The sequence below is a fragment of the Acanthamoeba castellanii genome (assembly GCF_000313135.1).
Source record: "Acanthamoeba castellanii str. Neff unplaced genomic scaffold scf7180000084669, whole genome shotgun sequence".
Classification (NCBI taxonomy): Eukaryota; Discosea; order Longamoebia; family Acanthamoebidae; genus Acanthamoeba; species Acanthamoeba castellanii.
The window spans coordinates 888,639-910,884 of record NW_004457554.1 but is presented as its reverse complement, the minus strand read 5'-3'; the positions used below and the strand labels follow the sequence as shown (position 1 = coordinate 910,884).

At 58.6% G+C, this 22,246-nt stretch overlaps 9 protein-coding genes across 9 annotated transcripts; 2 read left to right on the top strand and 7 right to left on the bottom strand.

Moving 5' to 3' along the window:
• Positions 1–6: 6 nt before the first annotated feature.
• ACA1_117080 (Dcysteine desulfhydrase) lies at positions 7–3,108 on the bottom strand (the record flags this gene model as incomplete). Its single annotated transcript, XM_004342296.1, has 12 exons — positions 7–179; positions 272–395; positions 470–636; positions 722–819; positions 907–1,063; positions 1,138–1,209; positions 1,329–1,457; positions 1,532–1,677; positions 1,905–2,025; positions 2,123–2,226; positions 2,370–2,432; positions 2,507–3,108. The coding sequence occupies 12 exons, from the start codon at positions 3,106–3,108 to the stop codon at positions 7–9; spliced, it is 1,956 nt and encodes a 651-aa protein (XP_004342345.1).
• A 361-nt stretch (positions 3,109–3,469) lies between these two features.
• On the top strand, positions 3,470–6,408 carry ACA1_117070 (Rap/ranGAP; the record flags this gene model as incomplete). Its single annotated transcript, XM_004342295.1, has 12 exons — positions 3,470–3,608; positions 3,771–3,904; positions 3,968–4,202; positions 4,289–4,387; positions 4,479–4,591; positions 4,725–4,830; positions 4,910–4,979; positions 5,061–5,149; positions 5,329–5,526; positions 5,559–5,978; positions 6,099–6,128; positions 6,215–6,408. The coding sequence occupies 12 exons, from the start codon at positions 3,470–3,472 to the stop codon at positions 6,406–6,408; spliced, it is 1,827 nt and encodes a 608-aa protein (XP_004342344.1).
• Positions 6,409–6,766: 358 nt separating this feature from the next.
• ACA1_117060 (uncharacterized protein) lies at positions 6,767–10,144 on the bottom strand (the record flags this gene model as incomplete). The annotated part of the gene is made up of 12 exons (XM_004342294.1): positions 6,767–7,287; positions 7,370–7,447; positions 7,544–7,729; positions 7,846–7,989; positions 8,108–8,245; positions 8,462–8,514; positions 8,656–8,787; positions 8,917–9,085; positions 9,210–9,297; positions 9,385–9,451; positions 9,532–9,635; positions 9,755–10,144. The coding sequence occupies 12 exons, from the start codon at positions 10,142–10,144 to the stop codon at positions 6,767–6,769; spliced, it is 2,070 nt and encodes a 689-aa protein (XP_004342343.1).
• A 510-nt stretch (positions 10,145–10,654) lies between these two features.
• On the top strand, positions 10,655–11,707 carry ACA1_117050 (uncharacterized protein; the record flags this gene model as incomplete). The annotated part of the gene is made up of 2 exons (XM_004342293.1): positions 10,655–10,824; positions 10,915–11,707. The coding sequence occupies 2 exons, from the start codon at positions 10,655–10,657 to the stop codon at positions 11,705–11,707; spliced, it is 963 nt and encodes a 320-aa protein (XP_004342342.1).
• Positions 11,708–12,004: 297 nt separating this feature from the next.
• Positions 12,005–14,034, bottom strand: ACA1_117040 (Rasrelated GTP-binding kinase; the record flags this gene model as incomplete). The annotated part of the gene is made up of 10 exons (XM_004342292.1): positions 12,005–12,075; positions 12,159–12,312; positions 12,425–12,498; positions 12,584–12,683; positions 12,797–12,900; positions 13,003–13,105; positions 13,268–13,390; positions 13,573–13,635; positions 13,755–13,836; positions 13,943–14,034. 10 exons carry the CDS (start codon positions 14,032–14,034, stop codon positions 12,005–12,007), a joined length of 966 nt encoding a protein of 321 aa, XP_004342341.1.
• A 496-nt stretch (positions 14,035–14,530) lies between these two features.
• ACA1_117030 (cyclin protein) lies at positions 14,531–15,427 on the bottom strand (the record flags this gene model as incomplete). The annotated part of the gene is made up of 2 exons (XM_004342291.1): positions 14,531–14,793; positions 14,941–15,427. The coding sequence occupies 2 exons, from the start codon at positions 15,425–15,427 to the stop codon at positions 14,531–14,533; spliced, it is 750 nt and encodes a 249-aa protein (XP_004342340.1).
• Positions 15,428–16,515: 1,088 nt separating this feature from the next.
• ACA1_117020 (serine carboxypeptidase) lies at positions 16,516–18,800 on the bottom strand (the record flags this gene model as incomplete). The annotated part of the gene is made up of 11 exons (XM_004342290.1): positions 16,516–16,632; positions 16,710–16,803; positions 16,908–16,989; positions 17,075–17,216; positions 17,310–17,379; positions 17,448–17,621; positions 17,700–17,813; positions 17,893–18,025; positions 18,120–18,342; positions 18,477–18,593; positions 18,684–18,800. The coding sequence occupies 11 exons, from the start codon at positions 18,798–18,800 to the stop codon at positions 16,516–16,518; spliced, it is 1,383 nt and encodes a 460-aa protein (XP_004342339.1).
• Positions 18,801–18,969: 169 nt separating this feature from the next.
• Positions 18,970–19,686, bottom strand: ACA1_117010 (uncharacterized protein; the record flags this gene model as incomplete). Its single annotated transcript, XM_004342289.1, has 2 exons — positions 18,970–19,415; positions 19,614–19,686. The coding sequence occupies 2 exons, from the start codon at positions 19,684–19,686 to the stop codon at positions 18,970–18,972; spliced, it is 519 nt and encodes a 172-aa protein (XP_004342338.1).
• A 570-nt stretch (positions 19,687–20,256) lies between these two features.
• ACA1_117000 (homeobox domain containing protein) lies at positions 20,257–22,112 on the bottom strand (the record flags this gene model as incomplete). The annotated part of the gene is made up of 4 exons (XM_004342288.1): positions 20,257–20,573; positions 20,657–20,771; positions 20,868–21,263; positions 21,327–22,112. The coding sequence occupies 4 exons, from the start codon at positions 22,110–22,112 to the stop codon at positions 20,257–20,259; spliced, it is 1,614 nt and encodes a 537-aa protein (XP_004342337.1).
• Positions 22,113–22,246: the final 134 nt, after the last annotated feature.

Here is a 22,246-nt window from a genome sequence, read left to right as displayed (position 1 = left end):
GTACTGTTACTGGCTGCTGGCGAAGGTGTGTATCTGGCTCTTGGCAAAGAGCGGGGAGAGCTGATCGAGCCGCGAGTAGATGTCGTACAGTCCGCCCGTGTGAAGGAACAGCACCTTCTTGCCCTTCCACTTCTCTGGGTCAGCCTTGATCTCGTGAATGAGTCCGTACAGGGCCTTGCCTGCACAGGTTTGATAGTTGGCCAACAAAGAGCAAAAGGTCAGGCTAAACTAGCTAGTTCCGTCAAGATCCATTGGCGTATCATGGCTGTACCAGTGTAGGTCGGATCCACGACCACGCCCGTGTGCTGCGCCACCTTGATGATCAGCTCGAGCTCCTCCTTTTGGCTGATTGAGTAGCCCAAGCCCACATACTTGTCGTTGACACTGACCAGGTCCTGATGGCCGAGCAAACGAGAATCCGACAATCAGCAATCCACGCACGCATTCGAGGGCTAATAGATTGGCGTACTCGAGCCTTGAACCTGTCGCCGAGACCCAGGTTGGTGATCAGTTGGTCGATCTCCCGGTAGAAATACTCATCGTCGTCGCAGGCACAGAACGCGTGGAGCTTCGTGCGCGCGGAGAGCCCGCTCAGTGCCACGCCGAGCGCCAATCCGCCGGTGGTACCTCCGCTGCCTGAGAGCGGACAAAAGAATGTGTGGTCAAGACACGCACCATTGACGTGAAATAAATGAAATGCTTGTCTCATTCTTCTGCGTACCGATGGTTGTGATAATATCATCAAACTCGATGTTGAGGTCCTTCATCTGGTGACACAATTCCTCCGTGGCTTGCATGTAGCCCCAAGAGCCAAGCTCACTGCACGCAAAGCAAGTTAAGAACCACGCACGCACGCACGCACGCACGCACGCACGCACGCACGCACAGGTGAATGGAGCAACGAACTTGGAGCCGCCGACGGGGATGAGGTAGGGCTTCTTCCCCTCCTGCTCCAGCCGCTTGCCCAGGTCGCTCAGCAGCTGAGGCGAGCCAACGCGGTTGTACTCGGCCACCGACACCAGGTGCAGTTGGGCGTTCATCATCATGTCCAACGCCACATTACCTTTGGTCGTCGAGCGAAGGAGGAGCGAACATGGTGAGCCATCGCTCACTGCAGCTGGTGGGAGGAGCGCCTACCAGTGATGGGGATGTTCTCGGGAGTGTAGTCGGTCCTTAGGATGAGGTGGCACTCGATTCCCAGCTCGCGCGCTGCGGCCGCCGTCGCGCGGCAGTGATTCGATTGCCACCCACCTGCAGGCACGTGGCACCACCCACATGTGAAGAGTCGGTAAGACGCAGACAAGCATGGCGGCAACTCGTGAACGTACCAATGGTGACAATGCAGTCGTGCTCCTTGTCGATGGCATCGGCCAGGAGAAACTGGAGCTTGCGAATCTTGTTGCCGGACGTCACCAGTCCGGTCTCGTCGTCCCGCTTGATCCACACCTCCACACCATCTTCAATAAAAGAGTTAAAAAGATGTATATTATTCTATGATTTTAAAATCAGAAATGGGAGATGGGCGGTCGACCGACGGAGGGCAGGTGCCAGCGGTGGAGGCGGGTGGGGCCGGTGGAGGACGTCAGCGACACGAACTTGGTGGGCACCACCTTGAGGCCCGCCTCTTGCGCCCACTTCGGGGCCACGTAGGGCCGCAGTGCCGTGTTCGCCTTCATCCTTCTTTCTTCTTGGCGGGTGGATGAGTGCAGGTTCTGTGCGCCACTCTTCACGTCAGCTCAACAACTACGAGTAAACTGTACGATGGCGGCAAGGGGGTGGTGCCACCTCAGCTGAGGTGGCTGCGCGCAAGCAGCTTGGGACCTGTGGGAAACGAAGAGAGAAAACAGTTTCTCTCCATTTGTTTGGGTTGAGGCGCCTAGCCCAAACAGGTGGCGATGTGCGACTTGAGGTCATCAAAGGTTCGGGGCCGGTGCTGGCAGCGGAAGCAGACGATGTCCTGCCTGAGGTAGCGCTTGTATTCAGTTCCGTCGAACTTGCCGTCTCGCTCGATGATCGCCATCATTTCTGAACAAGTGCACAAACGTACATTCATCAGCGTCTCAGCCCTGCGTCGTGCCATCACGAATGGTGCAAAGAAGAAAACAAGGAAGAGTTGTGTTACCCGTCGAAGGGATGAAGAAGGGAGTCGTGAACGAGTTCCATCGCAGCTCCCGGTTCATGCAGCGTGAGTCAAAATCCTCGCTCACCACATGCAGATGCAGCTGCCTGTTGTTCGTACACACACACACACACACACACACACACATACATACACAACACAACACACACACACAACACACACACAACACACACAACACACAAAAGGTCAACCGCCTTCATATCCAAATTCCAATGCAGTGCGTTCGTACTGGAGTGTAGGGATCGCGTGGTAGCCGATCCGGAACGTCAGCGACGGGTCCTCGGCCTGCAACCTGCCCACAAAGTGATGACGATCAGCAATCGTTCGATCGAATCTGGCAATAGCCCGACGGCTGAACAGGCGTACATGGCTACGGTCTTGAGGGCAGTGGCGTGGAGTGCCCGAAGCACGGGCAGGTGGAACCGCTTCAGCGTCTGCGGACTGTCGATCTCGCGGAGAGGCAGTACCAGCATGTGCCGTCGGGCTTTGGGCATCTTGTCGTAGATCACCAACACCTCTTCCGTCCGCATGCCGCCCTCCGCACCATCGCTCCTCGCCTCCCCGGAGCCGCCGCTCACCGTCGCTTCGCTCTTTCCGCCGGGTTGTTCGCCGTCGCGCTTCGTTCTTTTCCGCTGTTGTTGTTCGCCGCTGCCCTTGACCACCTCGACCTGGACCGCCTCCCGCAGGAACACCACCCCAGCTCGCTCGGCCTCATCGGGGTTTTGTGTGATGGCCGCCAGCTCCAGCCGCCAGCCCTCTCTGTTGGGGCCTCCGCCGCCTCGACCACCTCTACCGCCGCCGCCTCTTCCTCTGCCTCCACCACCTCTACCACCACCTCTACCACCACCTCTACCACCACCTCTCCCCCGGCCACTCGCATCGCCCCGGCCACGTCCGCCTCGGGAGCTTCGCCTCTCGCCGCTCTGCCGTTCGTCCGAAGATGGCGGCACGTACTGAGGTCGCTGCATGTTGCTGCTGTGGCAGGCGTAGATATGTTGCTTCTTGTTGTGGAGCTGTTGGTGTTTGCTTGCTTGCTTGTTGTTGGTGCTCCAAATGTTCACAGAAGAATACAACCTTTTTCTCATTACCATTTTAACTCCAATTAAGTTGTTTATTGAAAATAAATATAAATATACAAAATGTGGTTGCTGAGGTAACGTAATGAACTGGCCAAAACCGGCGAACTTAGAGTGGTTATAGCTTGATCATCGAATGGAAGACAGCCAAAGCGCGCATCCAAGTGTAAGCATGTTCTCCTAGATTGAATCGGAAAGGGTCCGGCAACTCATGGTTTCTGTATCTTCTTGTTTTTCTTTGCATGCGTAGGAGATGCTTTTGAAAAAGGAGGCCGGCTACGCATTCGAGCTATCGCAACTCGACTACGCACCCACTCCCGAGGACGCCGAACAGGAGCGCCTCTTCGAGTCGGCCTATCGCCACAACTATGCCCTCTGTTTCGAGCACCAACGTACTTGCCCCCCCCCCAAACAAATCTGTTCTTCCGCCTCTCCCTTCCATCTCCATCTCCATCTCCATCTCTTCATAGGGCCTCATTTGCCGCCATGCCCACTCCACAAGGGACTTGAGGTTCTTCATTCTTCTGATGTCCACAAGCGCGCTGTGGTCACAGGGCACGTTAACTACGTGAGCGCGGCCCAGCCCGACGGAGAGGAGGGTCCGATGGTCGTCTCCATTGAATGCACGCCGCCGGCTGAAGCCACAGATGACGATGAACTACTACAAGTCCTCATCCACTCCAAGAAGGTCGGCACTTCTCTTTCGCAGCTCTTGGCGTGAGCGGCTGATGGTGACTCACGAGCGGGGCAGGGCTGGGAGCGGGACACGGTGTCGCGGGCCAGCGCCGAGGAGTGCGGCGGCGAACTGGAGGCCCTACGGCAGAAGCGACCCCACCTCGAGTCCGTGAGCTTCACACCACGCATCGACGACGGCCTGAAGGAGCGGTTGGTTCGCTACGAGCAGCTCATGATCTCGCTGTGCCACAAGTTTGGCGTATTGTACAGTACGGGCGGCCAAACCGAGGAACTGCAGATTTACAACAACGGTACGTCCTCTTCCATCAATCGGCTGCGAGCGGCTTGCTTCTTCTTCTTCTTCTTCTTCTGGCTCTAACGCCGCATGACCGTACAGAGCACGCCAGCCCAGCATTTGAGGACTTCTTGGAATTCCTCGGCAGCAAAGTGGAGCTGCAGGGGTTCACCGGCTACAGCGGCGGTCTCGACACCAAGAGTACGCGGCAGCGAGTCTCGACCTTACTGTTTGAGCCCACCTGCAGCTGCGACTCATCGACTTTTTGGCTTGTGCTCCTTCGTTGCTGCAGTCAACACGACGGGCACCCACTCCATCTACACGCGGTTCGGTGAGGCGGAGGAACGTGAGATCATGTTCCACCCGCTCACCTATCTGCCCTACTCCGCCGCCGACCCGCAACAGGTCGCGATCACTCTCCGCGCGCGCGCGCGCACACACACACACACACACACACGCCTGGCTATTTAGCCATTTCTTTTGTTATCATTTTTATTTTTTCAATTAATCAATTTATTGTTCATGTTTCGGGCTTCAGATCGAGCGTAAGCGGCACATCGGCAATGACGTCGTGGTGGTGGTCTTCTGCGAGGCCAACAACGGAGCCCCGTTCTCGTCCTCCTCCATCCAGTCGCAGCTCAACCGTACCGAGCCCTCCCCCCAGCTATCTCCCACTTGCGTGCGCCAAGTATCAGCCGAGTCTCACCCCTGATGGTCGCGCAGACGTGTTCGTGATCGTCTCGCCCGAGAACGTCGATGGAGAGACCTGCTACAGAGTCGCCATTTCGCGAAAGTGCGGCCCTGCCACCCTCCTCCTCAGTGACGCAGTTTTGTGGTTGCCGCTGATGGTTGAACCCTGGTCCCCTTCGTGCAGGGAGGGGATTCCTCCGTTCGGTCCGGCCTTGCCGCAATCGGCCGTCATCAAGCAGAACGAAGAGGGCAGGCAATGGCTGCTCACCAAGCGTATGTGCCTTGCGCCTTTGCTCTCAACGCGCCAACGGCGTTGCCCGTGTGTGTGTGTGTGTGTGTGTGTGTGTGTGTGTGTGTGTGTGTGTGTGTGTGTGTGTGTGTGTGTGTGTGTGTGTGTGTGTGTGTGTGTGTCACCGAGCCACTGTGTTGATCGAATGCGCGTGCGCACACAGTGATCAATGCGGAGCGGGCCGCGTTCCGTTCGCCCAACTTCCAGCACAAGTTCGAGAACGTGCGCAAGTTCCAGTTGCAGTACATCCTCCAGGGGGCCAAGCTGCCCGACGAATGGGAGCACACCCTGCTCCTCCTCCAGCAACTCACCAAGTGTACGCAAAGCCTCGCTGCGCAGTGTGCCGTGCGTGCCGTGCCCGGTGTGTGCGTTGGTCTCACGTTCTTGGAGCAGTCACACGCCAACAGCTGGAGCATATGCAAGGCCAACTCGAGACGGCCCTCAACGGCCGCAGCGATGATGGCGACGACACAACGGCGAGGCGACAGCGGCTGACGGCAGCCGAATTCCAGCAGATCTTCACGCACCTGTGCCCGAGCTGGAAGGGCCGCGAGAACGAGCCGGCCGTGCGGCGACTCTTCGACGACGCCAAGCTCAACGGCGCCCGCGACCGAGGGCTCCACTTTGTCGACTTTGCGCGCCTGCTCGACGCACTGGCGTTCGGCAGCGTCGACCGCCGGCTGGGCCTCCTCCGTCGCGCCCTGCTCGCAGCCGCCGCGCATGGCGAACCCGGCGAACGGGAGGGCGGCGGCCTGCTCGAGGCCATCGTGCCTGTCGACCTCCTCAACGACGCCCCTCGCCTCTCCTTCTCCGGTACACTTCGTCGTCATCTTCTTCTTCTTCTTCTTTCTTCTTTTTTCATGTTGTGTCAACGACTTTATCATTATTTTTGTTCCTCTTATTCATCGCGATTGTCACCGTCGCGCCGTGCAGAGTTCAAGGCGAGAGCTGAGTCTGACGCTGGTACCGTGCTCCACCGTTTCTTCTCTTCTCGACTTTTGCGTCCACGTGGGCCTCACACTGCGCTCCTTCTGCTCCTGCTTGAGCAGCGTTGGTGGACCTGTTCACCGTGGAGGTGCCGGACGAAGGCAGAGGCCAGCTGTCCATCGTACCCAACGGCTTCCAGGGCCGCCGCCCCTCCTGGTGGACCGAGGTCGTACGCGCTGCCGCCGCAGCCGCCACCGGTGAGCACCACGTGTCGGGCGAGGACGCGCAGCCCGGCGACTGGTGCGTGCTCTTCTGATATGGAGAGCTCTCCGCAGGTGATGCTCGTCTGCCCCTTCCAGGTCTGTAGTATATATCTTTTTCATATTATTGTTAAATACATATATATTTGTTTTTGTTTATTTTAGATAAGAATGCAAATAAATTAATGTTAAATAAGAGCTTTTATTTCTCTTTCCGCAGCTGGTGGTAGCTCTTGGGTGGCATGATGACTGCGATCGAGTTGATGTACCCGTGCAGCAGCGTGCTTCGCTCGTCATCGTCGATGTTGTTTTTGCTTTCCTCGTTCTCGTGCTCCTGTCGCGTGTTGGTGGTGAAGAACTCGCCCTTGCAGAACATGCCGCCGAAGGTTACCCGCGACCCGAAGCGTTCGGCGATCACACTGGCGTCGGTTGCGCTGCTGCCTCCTCTTCCTCTTCCTCTTCCTCTTCCTCCTCCACCTTCTTCTTCTTGAGCATCATCCTCCGTTCCTCCGAGTCTTCTTCGTCGTCGAAGAACTCCTCCAGCTGCTGTCTGCTGCTCGCGCTCTCTTCGGGCTGCTGTGGCTTCTTCTTCGCCTTTTGGCTGTAGCTCACGATGTCATCGTCGTCTTCGTTCTTCCTCTCTGTCTTCTGCTGCTGCTGTGTTGGCGTGGTTGTGGTGGTCGTCTCCTCGAGCTGCTCCACCCAGTCGTCGTCGTCGTCGTGTCGGCCCTCCACCGCGGTGGTCGGCGCAGCTGCAAAGTTGCCGCTTGCGGCCGTGGCGGCGGGGCGGTCGACGGACGGGGCCAGCTCGCCCTCGATGAAGCTCTGCACCTCGGAGGTGTCGGCGTTGGCGTGCATGTCGGCCACGAGCTGATCGGCCACCGAGTCGAGCGGCGTGCGGCCGGCCAGCGGGAACACCCCCTCATGCGCCAGCTCTGCCAACACACACACACAGTGAGTGACTCACTGAAGATCAGCAGCGCATTGAATGCGTCTTCTTCAAAACGGTAGAGGTACCGATCTGGGCGGCAGCGTCCTTGGCGTAGAGGCTTCGGCCGATGCTCGAGAATCCCAGCATGCCCACCTCGCTCGTCCCTGCGCCTGCGCCCCCAGACGACACGCACAAGCAATCACGATTAGCGCAGGAAACGCGCACGAAACGAGCACAGTGGCGGGAGGCAGGCAGTGTACGTTCGAGGGTCAGCGGACAGAAGGGCGCGGGAGGCGCTGGAGACGCCGCGACGGCGGCCGGGACCGGCGGCAGATCCAAGCGGGCGAGCTGCGCGCGAAGGTCGGCCAGTCCCTTATTGCGGTCCTTGAGGCAAAATTGGATGTGCTTGCCCTGCGGCACGTTCTCGTACAGGGTCAGATACCCACCTGTTCGACCAACGCCACACCCACATCGAGCTGCTCACTTAGCACAACCTCGTGGTGCGGTGTGTGCGGTGTGTGCGTGTGCGGTGTGTGCGTGCGCTTTGATGAAAGAGACGGACCTTCATTAGACTCGGAGTCGACCTCCATCTCCTTGACGTTCCGCGCAACAAAGACGGAGGGAGGCCTGGGCTTGGTCTCGCTGGAGGAGGGCACGCGCGGGTCGACACCCACCAAAAACTGTCCGCTCAAGAACCGTGACTTGTCTAGACAAGGGGAACACAGACACACACGACACACACCGCACGACACACAGAGACACACGACAAATGTTGGTCGTCAGGACTGTGAGGTACGGCTACGGGCGATAAGGTAAGGACTCACCTCTGGACGAGAGATCGCTGGCGAGCTCCTGTACGACGTCGTGTACGGTGCGCCCGCTGATCGCATGGATGACGGACGATAGGTCCTCCACTTCGTCGTCGTCGTCACTCTCGTCGTCGTCGTCATCGTCGTCATCGGCTGTCGTCATCGCCCACAGCGAACCAAGCGAGATGTCAGCGGTGCAGAATAGACAGAGAAATAAAGATCGCAGAGGAGAAGACGTACACGCGTACGCGAACGATGGCTTTGTGTCATCGCGTTCGCCATCGTCATCTCCCCCTTCTGATCGATCAGGAGGTTAATGGTTAGCCCCCATTCCATTCATTCCATTCGAGGAAAGCGCGCGCATTGTACCACCTGCGCCCTCTGCTCCGACGGAAGTCAGGAATGTCTCGAATTCCTTCTCGCTGTAGGGCGTCACCTCCGACACCGTGTACGACCTGCCGTGGCGCAGAGCGAGAGAGAGAGAGAGAGAGAGGGTTCGTGTCAACTCAGTCCATACAAATCAGGCCTGGCCAGCCGCGGTGGGGGCTGCGATCATGGACAACCTGCCGATGGGTCGGAATGACTCGGCCTTGATCTGGTCGAGGCGGAACTTGCCGTGGACGAGAAGTCCGGCAGCGCCATCAGGGTAGGCCTTGTCGTTCACGAACAGCCGCACGTTCCTCGATGAGGCGAGCCTGTAAGTGCACAAACGTCGGAGCCCAACATTAACCGACGAGAACCGGCTACGCCCGCAAGTACACAGGACACGACACGACACGACACGACACGACACTGTGACATGCGTGGCAGGTGATGATGCGCACCCTCCAAACTTGGGGCAGGAGGGGAAGGCAAAGTCGAGTCGCTGGAGCAACTCGTCCTCGCGGAAGTCGAAGCCATCGGTGATCACGAACAGCGCCGATGAAATCTCGTCGTCTTCGGCGGCGCCTCCGTTCTTCCGCTTGGGCAAAGTGTGTGTGGCCCAGTCAAAGTCTTCTCACAGACCCGCGGGCACAGCACAAGGTGTGAGTGGACGAGCAGAGGAGATCAAGCCACACACGATACACACACACACACGACACACGACACACGACACACAGAGAGAGACTGTAAGTACCGGGAGGAAACGATGGCAGCGAGGGTGTGCGGACATGAAACGGGTAGATCTCGACATCGGGCATTGTAGCCGCCACTATGCTCAACGCCTTTGTGTGAGACGGCACCAAACGAATACCAGGCGTGAGCAAGTCGACAAAGATGAGCTGATCTTGCTGCAGGCTGGACTGGTTTACCTGCTTGTTGGCGACCTCCTGGCCCTGGGGCATGGCACCTCCGGCTCCAAACACGCCGAACGAAGAGCTGTGGCGTCCAGATGTGAGTGAGCGAGCGAGCGACTTGTCACCGCGCTACGGACGCGTTCACTCAGGCATAAAACGAACCTGCCAAAGAGTGCGCGCGGCTTGAGTGCGTTCTTGACCAGGGCAGGAATGCGGCGCAGCTTGTCGTCGCTTTGGTGCGACGAAAACACGAAGCACACGTCGGGCTGCACTCACGCCGGAGAGATGGAAGAGAACGCATTGATATACTGCTGGGTACTTATTATTATATTTATTATTTATTATTTATTATTTATATTGATTAAAATTGTGATCGGAAGAGTACCTTGACGTCGCCGAACTTTGGCCTGATGTTCTGTACGCACTCGTCCACAGCTGCCTTGATGTCCCTCTTGGTGGACACCCACCCGGTGAATTTCCATTCCTTCAACGCCGCGGCGGCAGATTGATCCTCATCCTTGTTTGTTTTCGCTGCAGGTCCCTTAGCCTTGACGATCTTAGGCACTTGCTTGGTGGCGCGTTGGCGCGCATAGCCGGCAGCTCGCCCGGTGGGCATAATGCGCGGCAGCATTACAGCAACGGAAGATGCCGTCGCGATGAGCGGCACCGGCAGAATGCTCCACCGATCGGGACAGCGGAGCGACTGGCGAGTGGGGAGGTGGCACATATGGAGCGACGCTCGGCCGCCCACACAAGGGGCCATCCATCGCCTCATCTCTGCGCACCGTCTTCCGCTACTCTTTATTTTCTTTCATTTTCTCTTTTTGCACTCATTTCCTTTTCGTTTAAGGTGGCGGCAGTACAGTTCCGGCCACCTCCGTCCTTTTTAGGGTCCTCCCACACACGTCCTTGGAATCCTTCGGCCAAAGTTGGGTGACTCGGCACACGGCAGGCATAGGCTCCAGTTCCTGCCCCAGCCCAGCGCCCCTTACGCCCGTGGTCGCCACCAGGGGAAACTCGGCTCCCTTGATGCCTGCCCTCTATTTGTGCAATGGCCTGTATCCCCACCTCAGGACCTTTAGCGCGCTCAAGAAGCCACGGTGTGATTGGCCGGTGACGGCCACAAAAAGACAAGGCTCTCCCTCGACCATCACTTCATCACCAACGACCTTACTATCCAAACCAACCTCAAGACACGACGACAAGAAGAAGTGCGACGATGTCTCCGGCAAGCAAGTTGTTCTTCGTGGTGGCCTTGGGCCTCGCTCTCGCAGCCACGGCGGCCATGGCCGACGGCAAGATGAGGAACGACGGAGGACCGTGCAAGGGCGGCTACTGGCCCGACGGCAAGGGCTGCTGTCCGGAGCTCATCAACGGGAAGGCCTACTACCGCGACGGCAACAAGTGCTACCCCAAGGACGTCGGCTGCGGCGTCTACTACGCTGACGGCAATGGGTACCGCCCCACCGCTCACACCACACACACACACAGCATCCACAACCTACCTTACGGGCTGATTATGACACCTGGTCAACACACAAATAGGTTCTATCCGGACGAGAAGGGCAACTACCTGAAGGCCGGCGAGTCGTGCTCGTGGGAGCGCAAGTGCCACGAGCGCTGCATCCGCCCTGACGACCACAAGACCACCACGACCACGGAGGAGTGCCCCAAGGAGACCACCACCTCCAAGAAGCACACCACGACCACGGAGGAGTGCCCCAAGGAGACCACCACCACCAAGAGGCACACCACCACGACCGAGGAGTGCCCCAAGGAGACCACCTCCACCCGCAAGCACTACACCACGTCGACGACCGAGGAGTGCCCCAAGGAGACCACCACGACCAAGAGGCACACCACGACCGAGGAGTGCCCCAAGGAGACCACCACGACCAAGAAGCACACCACGACCACGACTGAGGAGTGCCCCAAGGAGACCACCACCACCAAGAGGGAGACCACCACGACCAAGAAGCGCACCACCACGACGACCGAGGAGTGCCCCAAGGAGACCACCACCTCCAAGAAGCACACCACCACCACGACGGAGGAGTGCCGCAAGACCACGACCGACAAGCCGTGCGAGGACGACAAGAACAAGAAGAAGTGCCCCGGCGGCCAGTGGAAGGACGGCCACGGGTGCTGCCCGCGCAAGGTCGGCCACGAGTGGCGCTACCGCGACGCCCAGGGCTGCTACCCGATCGAGCTCGACTGCGGCGTGTTCTACGCCGACGCGCAGGGCTGTTATCCGGACGAGCACGGCAAGTACCTCAAGGCCGGCGAGTGCTGCCCCGACCACCGCAAGTGCTGTCCCGAGTGCGATGGCGCCTACTAGTCGTCTGCTGATGGTGGACCGCAAGCGCGCCCCCGCGGGCCAACAGCCCCCTCTCTATCACTTCTCTGTAGTTCTTTTTAGACATCGTAACTCAATACTTTACACACAATCACTGCATTGCCATCAGCCTGCTGGGTACTGGAGAAATAGAGAGGGGGGGAGATACCTCGATTGAGAGCCCAATGGGAGTGAGCTGATGAAGCCACGCGGGGGTCAGTTTTTGCCAGCAAGGGCTGATGAGGGCGAACAGGACTGGAGTTGTAAGGAAATAACTTCTCTCTGGCGTCAGGAAAGCGATTAGGCCTCATTGAGGCGCTGCAGGAGGAAGTTGACAAAGAGTTCGGGGAAGTTGGGCGTCCCAGAGTAGCCTGGTGCACGCACGCGAACATGACGCATGCGCGTTAGGGCCATCAACGTTTGAAGGCGTGGATGGCATGGGAGCGGGCCGTACCCGGGAAGTAGTTGACGTCGATGACGGCGTGCTGCCCCGTCTTGGTGTTGGTGACCATGTCGAATCCCAGCAGGGACAGGCCCAGGGTGGCGCTCAGGGCTCCCGCGACGTGCTTCACCGTGTCCAGCGGCGGGTCGGCCAAGCGTGCACGGTCCTGCTCTCACCAGCAACGCGCAAGGCCCAAACGCGTGTGTGTGATGAGCAAAAAAAGATTAGACACAACACTGAATCAGGGAGTAAGAAAGAGGAGAATTCGAAGAGTGAACCTGCACGTCGAAGCTCTTGTCGAAGAGGGTGCTGGGCAGGGGCTCCTGGCTGTTGAACGTGATGCAGGTCGTTTCTTGGGGGGGGGGAACCGTGTCACTTCGGGTGAACACAACAACATACGAATAGAGAGGAAGATGAAGGGGGGGTCTGGCTCGTACCATCGTCGCCCATGTTGCGGAGCGAGGGACGACGCACGATGTAGACCTCGTCGCGCACGGCAAAGATCTTGAAGACGACGGCGTCGTGGTTGTAGTATTCCTGGGCGGATCACGACCACGCCACACACTGCGCGGTGAGTAGATGACCGACTCGACGGTGATGACAGCGACGCTTTAGCCATGATTGGGCGGCCCGCTGGGACTCAAAGGTACCTGGACGAGAAGCGGCAGTTCGAAGGCGTGGAGGTCCTTCTCCTGAAACACGATGCCCATCTCATGCGAGGCCGCACTGCCGCACGCCTGGATGGTCTTCACGACTGGACCATGCCCAGCAGAGCAGGCAAGAGCGTTAGGACCCGCGAATGGAGGGCATGACGTGTGATGGGCGGGCGGGCGGGCGGGATGGACAGGGAACGTACTGGCAGGGAAATGGACCTCTTCGGCAGCCAACGCAGCAGAGTAGTCATCCGCCTTCTGCGCCAGAATGGCGTACCGCGGCGATCGAATCTGAGCTTGCAGTGCCTGCCGCGTACAACGCCACACCCACAACGCACACGACACGCACGGAACACACGACACGCACGACGCGCACACACGGTGTGTGCGGTTTAAAAGCATCGCACGAGCGATTGATGAGCTACGGAGGACCGGGCAGAGAGGAAGCAGGCTGAGAATGGAAAAAACCTGAGGCAGCTGGCGCTCGACGTCGACGAGGAGGCTCGAAATGCCCTGTCGGTCGATGATGGCCCGCTGCTTGCTGATCGGCTCCGCGTCGATCAGCTTGCCCTGCTGCGACGCCAGATAGGCCTACGAGCACGACAACAAAGAAGAACAAGGAAAAGTGAAACGCAGAACCCACGCGTGCGCCAGGTGGTGAGTCGGGCTGACGTTGTGTGTGCGTGTTGTGCGTGTGCGTGTGTTGTATGTGTGTGTGTGTGTGTGTGGTGTGGTGTGGTGGTGTGGCGCGTTAGTAGAGTCTAGTGGAGTACCTCCAGGTTGGCGATCTTGCGTTGCTGCTTCTCGTCGTCACCACGCACCAGCTCGTCGGTCACCTACGAAGGAAGGAGGAAGGCGAGGTAAGGCCACCACGCCACGTCACGCTCGGTGATGATGATGGCATGTAGTACACACGGGTCGTCTTTACGAAGACAAGGAGGAGAGGAATGCGCACCTTGTAGAGGAGCATGTCGAAGGGTCCCTGCTCCGCGATGTCCCGCTCCAGGTCGACGGCCACCAACTCGCAGCCCTTGGCCCTGTGCGTGGCCCCGAAATTGAAAAAAAGAAAAAGAAAAGAAAAACTCTCGATCAATCCAACACATTATCTGGTAAAATGGGAAGGGCAAGGGAGAATATGAATACAGGGCGATGGCAGTAATCTCGGCCCATGGGAGACGAGCGAGCTTGCTCTGGGACATGTAGTAGCCGATGCGGCGCGGCTTGTTGCTCTCCATCTCTCCTTCAGCAAAATGGCTCTTTCCCTTTTTTCCTTGCATTTTCTTTTCATTTCACACCTGGCCGGAGGAAGAAGACGACGCAGGTTGGGTATGAACGGTATTCACATGTTGGGGGTTAAGGGTGTAAACTGAATATATACATTATGGAGGTGGTTGGGTGATGACAGAGACATGGAGATAGAGATAGGGAGGTGGTGGTCGGTGCAGCTGCACACATCCACTCTGTGGATGGCGGCCGTTGAGGTTCAGAAGAGCGCTTCTTCTGGGCAATCCTTCTTGTGGCGAAGCAGAGAGAAGTCGAAGAGGAAAGCGAGAGAGCGGAGAGGCTGCGAAGATGAGGGGAGAGAAGGTATGTACGAGAGTCGACGTCGGCGTGCAACGAGCGAGCGAGAGAGAGAGATGAATGAAGCTTGGTGGAAGAGGAGTGGTGAGGTCGGGCAGAGGAAGTATTCCTCTTTACTCAGGTGGTAGTGGCGGCGGAGAGTCGCGATGATTAGAAGACGAGACGCCTGGTGAAGACCTGGACGTGCTCCTGGTCGAGGACGAGGTTGTAGTCGACGGCGTAGAGGAAGTTGAGTTCGTTGAAGGTGAGCACGTTGGTGGGGATGTCAAAGATCTTCGAGAAGGTGGTGTTGGCGATCACCGGGTCGTGCCAGAACTTGATCGAGAGCACCACGGCCGTGAGGAACAGGTCGAACACGTACTGGTACGAGATCGAGCCCAACACCTTGAAGTAACGCTCGACATAGATGAGGGCTGCAGAACGAAGAGAAGAGCACGTTAGCAACCTCATCCCGATCACTAAACACACTCTATAAGAGCGAAAGCGCAGAAGAACGAAAGCGACAAAGAACGAAGAAGAACGAAGAACGAAGAAGAACGAAGAGCTTGCGAGAGCCGTACCAGGAAGGAGCAGGTAGTCCATGCGCCACTCCTTGAGGAAGTTGGAGAAGACCTCGAGCGTCTGCTGGATCTGCTTCTCGACCTTCTTGGCGTCGAAGGTCTGGCCCTCGGTCGTCTTCTGGAACCACTTGACCGCCAGCTTGGCGTAGGCGTGGAGCACCTCCTGCTTGGCCTGGGCCTCGTTGCCGAACCGCTCCTGCGCCAGGGTCATGATCGCGTCCTGCTTCTTCTGCAGCAGCCGGCGCGCCGCCTTGCTCTCGTCGCGCAGGGCTCTCTCGTCGGTCGTGGGCTGGACCTCCTTCTCCTTGTTGCTGCTGCTGCTGTTGTTGTTCTCCTGCACTCGCGATCGGTGGCGCAGCTTGCTCACGCCGCCGGCGGTCGAAGATGAAGAAGACGAGACTCGGCTGACCACGGGCTCGACAGGGCCGCAACCGAGGGCCGACGAGTTCCAGGCCTGGGTGTTGGACACGACTTGAACTTGGCTCATCTTGTTGGTTTGTAATCTGAAGAAAAACGTAGTGGGTGGAAAGAGAGATGGAAGCTTCTTCTTCTTATGGAGGGAAGAAAGAAAGTAGAAAAACGCCGTAAGGGACTGGAAGAAGACAAAGAAGAAGCAAGAAGAAGTGGAAAAAAAGATGGAGCTCGTACTCTCTTTTTTTTTTTTGATTCGTTGTGTTTCTGGGGTTGAAGGTGGTGAGGTGTGGTGTTCTGGTTCTTCTTCGCTGGGCGATGAGGAGGAGGATGTTGGGAAGACAAGAAGGAATAAATAGGGGAGGCCACCTGATCGCTTAGGCTGCGGGATGGGGAGTGACTGGCGTGCTGGTCTCGCCCGCTTAGCCGACCCTGCGACCGCAACGTTTCGCCTGCGGCTTGCGGTTGGTCTGAGCGGCTACTTGCCGTGTTTTCTTCCGAAACCAGCCGTTGCTGAGTCGGCCGCCGGTCGCACTGATAGGCCACGATTAAATTTCCGTTAAATCGCATCCAATGCGCGCTGAGATGGCTGTCGACACGCCAAAATTCCTGATAAAATCCGGGTTTGGTAGTGGAAGAGGTGGAGAAGGCGGCGAAGCTGGCGAAGAGCACGGGGGTTGGTCGAATTTGAAGGGCCGAGAGATAGTTTGGGTGTTGGCCCGTCGGCTTGAATCTCGAGTGTGTGGTAGACCATGAACTGAGCACAACCTGGGAATTTCTGCGCTTGTTTCAAGGTCGATAGATGAAAGCCAACCATCTGGTGGCACTCTACACGCTGATGACCTACCCCAATGAGGCCTATCATGATTGGTGTGGCCCCTGATCTCGGCGGTATTGAGACGAGCCCACCAAGATGGGTGAGCCACCAAGCTTGGCAGGAAATCTTCGCGAACGGACCGACGGGTGCTGAAAGTGCTGATGGTTCGAGAGTGGCCTCTGACACATCCATAGGGCTCTGCAGACGGAGGTGAGCTGCCCCCCGTCACTCCACATGGTGTGTGTGTTGTTGTGGGAAGAAGGTGCATTTGGTGGTGGTGAGATAGGCGCACATGGGCGTGGCCTGCACTCAAACCGAGGCCGGGAGAGACGATTCGTGGTAGTTAATCACCACTGGCGCCTGGCCATGGCGGGCCTGCGCTGAGGCGCTACCTCGGGCAGGGCACCCGACTGGAGGAAGTTGGAGAATACGTGGTAGGCCAGGGCAGGCTGGTACATCGGCGCCTAGGTGGTTGGTTGAGCGAGCGATCAATCGATTGATCTCCCTCGTGGGGAGCCCCTAGGCTTGCATGGCAACGTACCTCGTGTCCGGCGCCCCTGATGGTGACGAAGGTGTACCTGTCGAACACCTCGCTGTAGCCCGCCACCGCCTGCACGCCGGGAGCATACCACGGCCTTTTCAACCGTGTGGAGTGGTGCGGTGGTGGGGCGATCAGCTCAACTGAAGTGCAGTAGTGAACATACGCTGCGAGGAGAAGGCCCGATAGGGGGCAACGTACTTCCACCGCTTGACGATGGGGCGGTGCAGGCCATTGAGACAGTACTGAGTGTAGGCGAAGGGCACGGTGGCAATGTCGACATCTGAAGGTCGGGATTGGGGGAGGGAGTGAGATAGGGCGGTGGTGTGGTGCGCTGCTGACGGGACCAGGCGGGTCAGGGTGCATACCTCCGGAGTAGTAGAGGATCTTGAGGTCGGGCCTCTTCACGAAGAACTCCTGCAGGTAGACGAGCATGTTCTGCTTCTGCATGGTGTAGTTGAGCGCGCGGCTACACTCGGTCCACTTGGTGCCCACACGGGCGTGGATCGCCTGCTGAACATCAGCGCGCTGGTGGCCCAAAGAGGGGGGAGGGAACATTAGCGTGACTTCCCGAAGGCGGGCGCAGCAAGCAGATCAACATACGTTGAGCCAGCGGTTCGCCACCGTCTCAAAGCGCAGGCAGTTCGGGGTCTGCTCAAAGATATCGAGCGAGCTGGAAATGTACGCTTGTGAGTCTGGAATTCAGTGAACAGCTTAACTAACTACCCATGTGTGGTGTACCTGTTGCCAGTGCAGTAGTTGCTGTAGAGGTCGTCGCCGTCGATGTTGCCGGTGGCCAGCACGATCTGCGCGAAGAGCATGTGGCACTTGGCGGGGTACTCCTCCTTGACCTCGTCGCAGCCGGTGGCGTGCCACGTGAGGTAGTCCGAAATACTCACCGTTCCGTGCCAGTAGCTAGTTACGGGCCATTTCGACCGAAGTGAAATGAGCAACGGTCGAGGTCGAGGGAGGGAGGAGGCTTGGGGTGCGTACTAGAGCTCGACCTGCAGAGGGAGGTTGTTGACGATGATGCCGTAGTTGGGGCAGTCGATGACCGGGTTGCCCAGCATCAGGCCCTTCAGCTGCGCCTTGAGCCCCGCGTCGGGCCTGCACAAGACGGGCAACACACCATCGGAGTTAAAACCTCGGTTTGGAGACGACCAACTACGGGAGCTGCGACAGGTACCCGTTGATGACCTGGTCCGCGAGCATGGGCACGTAGACGCCGCCGTAGCTCTCGCCGGTGATCCACAGGTCGTGGAAGCGGTAGTGGGGGAACACGTTGAGCCAGTTGCGCAGGAACGCGTAGTTGTCCACCGCTGTGCGCGCACATTGTCACTTGCGAAGTGAGGCTGATGGCCATAGAAGAAGACCAACGTGCAATGCGGACGAAAGTGAGGGGTTGTCACGAACCGGTCTTGTTGTCGTTGGTGATGTAGTCGCTGGGCGTGTCGGAATAGGAGAAGCCCACGCCGGCAGGGGCCTCGATGAACAGCATGTTCGCCACTCGGTTGAGGCTCCACTTGTTCTCCTCGACGCCGCCCTGCGGGTTGCCGTTGGGACGCAACGGCCCGTGCTCTTGGGTCGCGCCGATGAGCGACGAACAGCCCGGACCACCGTTCAGCCACACCACCAACTGTCCACCCACAACCAGAAAGCCGAGAGCGAGTCTTGGTTTGAGTCCGCTCACCAAAACGCGTCCGCCCTCCCCCCCGGCCTGTGCACGAAAGCGAAAGCGGCAAAAGAGCGAAGGGAAATGGGGGAGGGTACGGGGTCGGAGGCGGGGTTGCGCTGGCTCTCGGCAAACCAGAAGAAGAGCTTGCGTCCATGATCCTCATCTACGGTGATGTAGCCAGCGTAGTTGCGGAAGGGAAGATCTCGCCCCTCCTAATAATAATCTCGCAAATTAGGGAGACTGTGCAATCAATGCGTCAAGCTCGAGATGATGAGAGCCCGAGATTTGGGACATGGCAGTACATAGCCGGGGATGGAGGTAACGAGGTAGTCCGCCGGCGAGGAGCCGGAAGCCGCAGAGGCGGCACACAAAACGCACAGTAGCGCAGCCACGCCCAGCAGCAGTGAGCAGCGAGCCATCTTGTAATGTCTCTGTTGGTACTCCTCACGCCGATAGCACGAGCGCAAGTTGCGGGAACAACGAATGATGACATTGTTAACTCACTTTCGCGGCAGGCCAATCCGGCCACGCGTCCGCACGGCACGCAACACGAGGGTTGTTGGTGTGGGAGGGTGGGGGGGGGATTGTTCAGATGTGTCGGATGGTGTAGTGGTGGGTGTCGTGAAGGTAGGTGGCGACGATGTTCCGGTGGCACTCGCGCACGTCGCCGCAGGCGCAGAGGATGCAGATTCGCTCGTGTGGGGCGGCCTGTACGCGCTGGCGCAGTCGGCGGGTGAGGAGCTCGCCGGCGGTGGTCATGAGCTCGCGGTAGAGACGCAGCCGTATGGCCGCGTCCAGCTCGGGCTCGGAGCCCTCGCTGCGCCACACGTTGCCCAGCTCCATGAAGTGCTCGTAGGCGATGCCCTGCTTGCGCAGCAGCACGCCCATGGCCCGGCCCGTGAAGTCCCTGTTGAAGCCGCAGTGGGGGCTGATCCGGATGTCCAAGAGCCGCGTGATGCCGTTGGCCTTCAGCCGCTCCACGAACGCATCCGTGCTCTTGAGCCCTCCATAGCCGACGGTGTAGATGACCTCCCCTGTTGCGGCTTCGTCAGTACTGTAAAGGTCCTCCTCCACCTTTGTTGGTTCAGGTTGGGCTTCTGCTTCAGCTGGAGAAGCTTTCGCAACAGCGGTGGTTGGTCTGCTGGGGCTTCGAGCCGGGGGTCGATTCGTGGATTTTGTTGTCACGAATTGGTCGATGGTCCCGGTGGTTGCCGCCGGCGTGTAGCGTGGACCTGCTCCCCTGCCTCCACCTCCTCGCCCTCTTCCAGACGCTGTGCCACCTCCTCCCCAACTTCCTTTCTGCATGTTGCTGTGTTTAATCGATTCATCTGGCGGTTCTTTTTCTCCTTCTGCTGTTGATTGCGTCTTTCGCGGAAGAGGAATCGCGAACAAAAGAAGATTGAAAAGAAAAAGGAAAATGGACAAGTGCGTGGGGCTGGTGGGTGTTGCTTTGTTTGATGGTTGATTGGGATGTACAGTGCTTGACAAAGAGAGAGGGGGGGAGAGGGAGAGGGAGAGAGAGGAGCTATACACGTAACGGGACAGAGGAGAGAAGGACAAAATGATAAGAATTACAGAGAGGAAGACGAAGGGAGTGCGATCCGCCGCTTCGTTTCCGTTGATCGGGAGAGGAAGTCTTGGTCATGGCGAAGCTTGGGTCATCGCCATCCCTTTCGCTCGCGCCGGCGCCTGATCGCTCCTCGAGTGGGCAAACGTGCAGAATCTTCCGCGCTAAGCGTGGTCGGTGAGGAGACGAGCGGCGGCGAGGGCGGTCGCGGGGTGGAGAGAGTGAGGAGGCGGATGGATGACGATGCCGCGGCTGGATATCGCGACGACGACGAAGAGACGACGAAAGTGGCGGATAGCCCCAGCGGCTTAGATGTAGTACTGAGTTGTGCCTGAGTCGAGTTCGACGCCGGCGGGTCCGGCGGCCATCGGCTCGTACTGCGCGTAGTGCTGAGAGGACTGGAGGGCGCCTTCGCTGCCGCTGCCACCGCCGCTGCCTTCCTGCGGCTGGCCCAGCTCTTCCATGTGCTGCTGGATGGCCTTGCCACGCTTGGCCTCCTCCTCGAGACACTTCCTCTTATAGCGGATGCGCTTGTTGCCGAACCAGTTGTTCACCTGGTTGAGCGTGAGGCCGCAGTGCGAGGCCAGCATCATCTTCTCTTCGTCGCTCGGGTAGGGGTCGTTCACTGCGAAAGCGGAGGAGATGGTGACGATGAGCGAATGTCTCGATAGACTAAACAAACGACACCAAAGAGAAGGGGATGCGTACGGTGGTTGAAGAACCAGGTGTTGAGCACTTCGGTGGCCTTCTTGTTCAAGCTCCTCCTCTTCTTCTTCACTTGGTTGTAGTGCTTCTGGAGAAGAACGATCGCATTGCACACGCTCTGCGTTGATGAGAATGAGAGACAACAAGGGTCAGTTTCAACCTTCTTACAAAGAAAGACCAAGAAGGAAGGAGGCAGAAGGAAAAGAGGGCTCACCTGTCTGAGCTGAGTGCGAAGGTAGTCGAAGCGCTCCTGGAGGACGGCGAGCTTCATGGACTGCTCCTTGTCGGTGATGGGACGGGTGGCGGCCTGGGCCTTGAGGAGGGACATGACGTGCGAGGCGTACTGGTCAGCCACCAGGTTGAGCTGGCCCAGCTCGACCTCGTAGGCCTCCTGGAGCTTCTTCACCTTGTGGATGAACTCCTCGCCCTTGCTCGTCTTGGGCGTCGAGCTGAGATTGATGCCCTGCGATTTGCAGAAGCCGTCGAGCGACCAGTCGCTCAGGCCGGTGCCGGTGCCGCTGCTCCGCGGGGTGCCAAGAGGCGACGAGGTGGATGGCGAGGCGGGGGAGGGGGGCGAGGCGACGATGGAGGCGAGATGGAGGATGGACTGCTGTTGACGCGCCGCCCATTCGCTCTCGTGAGGGAGATTCTTACCGCCCACCGCACCGGCTACGACGAGCATCATCGGGTGGAGCGGGTTGGTCTCCAGCTTGACCTTGGTCTCCTCCATGTTCGATCCGGCTCCCGAAGATTCGATCATCTCGACGTTGTTGATAATGCCGGCGAGCTCGGTGTCGAGGATGGAGCCGTGGGTCTCCTTGGTCGACGTCGAGGCCTTGCCGCTCAGAGGGAAGAGCTGCTCGATCGAGGCGTCGATGACGGAGGGCGAGAGCGAAGGCGCGATTGTGATGGTGGCCGACATCGGCGGCATGACAGAAGATGAAGAGGTAGTCGAGGAAGAAGAGGGTTGCTGTTGCTGCTGCATCGAAGAGGCGGAGAGAGGGGGCGCGGAGAACGGAAGATGATGGAGGCCAGACGAAGGATGGAGGCCGTAGCGGAGGTCGTCCGGATACATCAAATGGGGCGGCTGCTGCTGTTGAAGATGGTGAAGGCTCGGGATCTGATGTTGCTGCTGCTGAAGATGGAGGGGCAGACCACCTGGAAGCATCCCGCCGCCGGGCAACTGGAAGGAGGCCGGCGACGACGAAGGCGAGGAGGATGGATGCTCGAGGATGCCCGACGATGTGCGGCCGGCCGTGTAGGCCCCCACCGGCGGAAGCGAGGGCATCATCATCTGTTGGTGGTGTTGCTGTTGCTGCTGTCGGAGTTGTTGTTGATGCGCCGCCGAGAGCTGTTGCTGTTGCTGGTGGTGCACGGCGGCCGCCGACTGTTGATGTTGCTGAGTAGGAGGCCGACCACCACCGGCCACGACGTAGCCCGAGCGGTTGGGCAGGGTCATGATGTCGGAGGCGTTGGTCAAGATGCCGATACCCTGCTGTTGATGAAGAGGAGGAGGCGCAGGCGAGTAGTAGTGGTGCTGGTGGTGGCCCACCTCGGCCGCGTAGGCGGGAGTCGTGAAGGAACTAATCTTTG